This window comes from Penaeus japonicus, unplaced genomic scaffold, assembly GCF_977035675.1.
Source record: "Penaeus japonicus unplaced genomic scaffold, GWHDUDI00000001_assembly GWHDUDI00000001, whole genome shotgun sequence".
In the NCBI taxonomy this organism is placed as follows: domain Eukaryota; kingdom Metazoa; phylum Arthropoda; class Malacostraca; order Decapoda; family Penaeidae; genus Penaeus; species Penaeus japonicus.
This window is the reverse complement of record NW_028234403.1, coordinates 55,146,895-55,151,894: the sequence shown is the minus strand read 5'-3', so window position 1 is coordinate 55,151,894 and position 5,000 is coordinate 55,146,895. Positions and strand designations below refer to the sequence as shown.

Genomic DNA, 5,000 nt, shown 5'->3' with positions numbered 1-5,000 from the left:
TACCCCCCTCTCCCTTCCGCTCACCCTCACCATCCCCCTCACCCTCACCCTTACCCTCACCTTCCCCCCTCACCCTCACCCTCACCCTCATCCCCACCTCCACCTCACCCTTTACCTTCACCCTTTACCCTCACCCTCACCCTACCCCCCTCTCCCTTACCCTCTTCCTCACTCTCACCCTCTTCCTCACTCTCACCCTCTTCCTCACCCTCACCCTCCCCATCCACCACCCCCTTACCCTTACCCTCACCCTCACCCTCTCCCTTACCCTTACCCTCACCCTCACCCTCTCCCTTACCCTTACCCTCACCCTACACCCCCCCCCCCCTCTTTCCAGACCTACATCAAACAGGTCGATCCCGTTAACAGACCGCCACACGCGAAACTATTTGCTTCATTCATCTCTTCCCTTCGTGTTTACGTCCGTCAGCTGATCGAGGTGTAAACATTGCTTCGTCTGCGCCATTATGTGCTGAGACATAGTTGTGGCTGGGATATGATGTAAGATTTTTGTTTCTTTTTTTTTGCGTGTGTGTGTACGTGGGGGTTGGGTAGGGTGGGGTGGGGGGAGAAGGGGTGACATACACGCGGGAGTAGTAGGAGTGTGTGGGGGGGGGGGGCGGAGGTAAAGGGAGAGGGAGGAGATTTGGATTACGGAAGAGGAAGGATAACAGGGAGAGAATAAGGGAGGGAAAGGGAGATGGGAAATGAAGGAGTAAAAGGGGAAGGTAGAAAGTAAGAGGGAGGGAAGGGAAGGGAGAGGGAGGGAGGGAAAGGAAGGGAGAGGGAGGGAGGGGAGGGAAAGGAAGGGGAAGGGAGGGAGGGAGGGGAGGGGAGGGAAGGGAGAGGGACAGAGAGGGAGGGGAGGAAAGGAAGGGAGAGGGAGGGAGGGGAGGGAAGATAAGGAGAACGTAAATGGACGTTTTTTATTCCTTCTAGCTTTCAGTCATCAGTCATGGAAGATTACTCTGGAATTCATATTTAAAATATCTCCCTGTGCATATATATACTGTGTGTGTGTGTGTGTGTGTGTGTGTGTGTGTGTGTGTGTGTGTGTGTGTGTGTGTGTGTGTGTGTGTGTGTGTGTGTGTGTGTGTGTGTGTGTCCTAATTCTGTCTAACTCTCTTTTTTATTCTCTGTCCCCCTCATCTCCTCTTCTTTCCCCTCTCTCTCTCCATCTCCTTCCCCCTCTCCTTCTCCCTCTCCCGCTCCCTCTTCCTCTACCTCTCCCTCTCCCTCCCCCTCCCCCTCCTCCCTCTCCCCTCCTCCTCCCCCTCTTCCTTCTCTTCTCCCTCTCCCTCCCCTCACCCTCTCCCTCCCCTTCCCCTCTCCCTCCCCTTTCCCTCTCCCTCCCCTTCCCCCTCTCCTTTTCCCTCCCCCTCTCCCTCTCCCTCTCCCTGCCCCTCTCTCTCTCCCTCCCCCTCCCCACTCTCCATCCCCTTCTCCCTTCTCCTCTCGCTCTCCCTCCCTTTCTCCCTCTCCCTCTCCCTTCCCCTCCCCCCTCCCCCTCCCCCTCTCCCTCCCCTTCCCCTCCCCCTCTCCCTCCCCTTCCCCTCTCCCTCCCCTTCCCCTCTCCCTCCCTTCCTCTCTCCCTCTCCCTCTCCAGCTCCGACACCCACTCAGGAGACTCCCACTCCCTCCTCCCTCAATCCAATCCCTCCATCTCCCCTATTATCTAACACCAACCACAACCACACCCAACCACACCCACACCAACCACAACCACACCCACACCCACAACCAACCACAACCACAACCACAACCAACCATCTGCGTCGTGGCACAGTTGAGCAGCTCCTTCAGGTGGGCGGTCAGAGGCACGAGGTCATCCGGAATGTCCTCAAAGGGAAGCATGTAGTTGTACGAAATCTGGAAAAGGGAAAGAAATGATGATATAATAATATAAGAGGAGAAGGGAAAAGGGAAAGAAATTATAAAGATATAATTATATGAGAGGTGATTATGCATATGGGTAATACTATTATTTAAAAAAGGGGGCGGGGGGAATCTGGAAAAGGGAAAGAAATGATGATGATGTAATTGTATAAGAGGAAAAGGGAAAAGGGAAAGAAATGATGATGATGTAATTATATGAGAGGAAAAGAGAAAGAAATTATGATGATGTAATTATATAAGAGGAGAAGGGAAAAGGGAAAGAAATGATGATGATGTAATTGTATGAGAGGTGATTATGCATATGGGTAATATAATCATTAAAAAAAAAGGGGGGGGGATCTGGAAAAGGGAAAGAAATGATGACATAATAATATAAGAGGAGAAGGGAAAAGAGAAAGAAATGATGATGATAAACTGATATAAGAGGAGAAGGGAAAAGGGAAAGAAATGATGATGATGTACTTATATGAGAGGAAAAGGGAAAGAAATGATGATGATGTAATTATATAAGAGGAGAAGGGAAAAGGGAAAGAAATGATGATAAACTGATATAAGAGGAGAAGGGAAAAGGGAAAGAAATGATGATGATGTAATTATATAAGAGGAGAAGGGAAAAGGGAAAGAAATGATGATGATGTAATGATATAAGAGGTGATTAATGCATATGGGTAATATTATCATTTAAAAAAGGGGGAGGGGGGAATCTGGAAAAGGGAAAGAAATGATGATGACGTAATTATATGAGAGGTGATTATGCATATGGGTAATATTATTATTTAAAAAAGGGGGAGGGGGGAATCTGGAAAAGGGAAATAAATGATAAAGATATAATTATATGAGAGGTGATTGTGCATATGGGTAATATTATTATTTAAAAAAAGGGGGGGGGGGATTTGGAAAAGGGAAAGAAATGATGATATAATAATATAAGAGGAAAAGGGAAAGAAATGATGATTATGTAATTATATGAGAGGTGATTATGTAAATGGGTAATACTATTATTTAAAAAAGGGGGGGGGGAATCTGGAAAAGGGAAAGAAATGATATAATAATATAAGAGGAAAAGGGAAAAGGGAAAGAAATGATGATATAATAATATGAGAGGAGAAGGGGAAAGGGAAAGAAATGATGATGACGTAATTATATGAGAGGTGATTATGCATATGGGTAATATTATCATTTAAAAAGGGGGGGGGGGTCTGGAAAAGGGAAAGAAATGATGATGACGTAATTATATGAGAGGTGATTATGTAAATGGGTAATATTATAATTTTAAAAAAAGGGGGAGGGAGGGGAATAAGTCGTTGATCTAAATGGTTTATTAATGTTTGAATGTTGATTATTGAATTGTTGTTTTGATTCGATGTTTATATTTTTGTTAAAAAGTATAAAAAAATGTTGATTAGATGGTTAATTAATTTTTGTGAGATTAATGGGAAAGGGCGTGATTGGTTAATTTTTGGAGGTTTGGTTAAAATTATTGAATTGTTCTTTCATTTATGATAATTTCAATCATGGTAATATCAAAAAGAAAAGAAAAGCGTAATTTATTAATTATTGTTATATTGATTATATCAAGGTTTACGTATGTATATTATGGATTATTAACTTTGTCTCTAACTGCTTTAATTGGTGACTTTATTAACGATAAATAAATGAGTAAATAGATGATTAGTAAAAACTGTTCAAGAGAGAATTATTGATACTCTTTTAAAGGGCTTTGCTTTTAGTAAATGTTGCTAGCACTAAATTTTATTAATATTCCATTTTGTCAAAAGCCATTATGGTTGATAAATCTTGTCAGTAAATCAATCCTATTCAATCCTACGCTCAGTACGCATCCTCAACCTCAAACACCGCCCCAATCCCATACCCCCTAATCCATCCCCCATACCACCCCTCCACCCCTCCAAACCACCCCTCCAAACCACACCCATCCCCACCACCCCTCCAAACCACCCCACCCCACCCCACCACGCCCATCCCCACCACCCCTCCACCCTTCCAAACCACCATCCCCCACCAACCCCCCCTCCCCTCCCCTCCCCACACCACCACGCCCACCCACCTGATGACAGATAGAGGTGAGCAAGGGCGTGAGAGCCGTCGATTCCGGAGACGTTCCGACGAAGCGGATAACCAGGATGGGTTTTGCGTGAGAGAGCCACTCGAAGCTGCTGGCTGCACACTTCGCCAGGAGAGAGGTCTTCCCGCACCCCCCCGCCCCGTGCAGGAGGAGGGGGTTGACGGAGGGGCCCTTGATGTAGTCCTCGACTTTCTTGACTTCTTCCTCGCGGCCGTAGAAGACCTTTTGGGGGGGGAGAAGAGGGGGAGGAGGAGGATTAGAGTTGGGGAGGGGGAAGAGAGAGAGAAGGGGAAGGGGTGAGTGGGTTTTTGATTTTTTTTCTTTTTCTTTTTCTGTGTCTTTATTTATGAAAATATCTTTCTTTCTCTCTTTCTGTAGCTCTGTGTCTCTCGGTCTCGCTCTCTCTCTCTCTCTCTCTCTCTCTCTCTCTCTCTCTCTCTCTCTCTCTCTCTCTCTCTCTATCTATCTATCTCCATTTATCTATCTCCATTTATCTATCAATCTATGTGTCTATCTTTCCATCTCTGTTCCTACCATTTCCAACTCCACACATACACACACACACACGCCCCCCACACACACACCCACAACCATACACCCCCCCACACACACACACCCTCTACCCGAATCCCCACCCAACCCACCCACATCCCCCCACCCCCCCACCCCACCCCCCACACCCCCACACGCACCTGCACGGAGTTCTTACAAGCATGGAGATGTTGCAGGATCTCGGTGATAATCTGGCCCTGAGCCGAAGAATCCTCCTTCCTCATGGCCCGGTCAATGAGCTTGGTCATGCCCTTGTAGAAGTGCGTGCAGAACTCTTGCAAGTACTCGCCGTGGGTCTCCTTCGCTAAGCCCTCGCGCCCTATCCATTCTACGGTGTATCTGGGGAGGTGGGGGAATGGTTATGAGATGGGGTTTGTTTGGGGTTGGGGGTTGGGGGTTGGGGGTGGGGTTGTATATATATATATATATATATATATATATATATATATATATATATATATGTATA

The 5,000-nt window shown here is 46.4% G+C and overlaps 1 protein-coding gene across 1 annotated transcript in view; it reads right to left on the bottom strand.

The window, feature by feature from the left end:
- Positions 1-5,000, bottom strand: part of LOC122249606 (NACHT and WD repeat domain-containing protein 2) — a 75,132-nt gene that overhangs the window by 32,634 nt on the left and 37,498 nt on the right. Inside the window, exons 8-10 of the mRNA XM_086542881.1 lie at positions 4,675-4,873; positions 3,965-4,204; positions 1,768-1,869 (exon numbers count right to left, since the gene is read on the bottom strand). Of these exons, the coding sequence (XP_086399007.1) occupies positions 1,768-1,869; positions 3,965-4,204; positions 4,675-4,873 (541 nt within the window). The remainder of the gene's footprint in view (positions 1-1,767; positions 1,870-3,964; positions 4,205-4,674; positions 4,874-5,000) is intronic.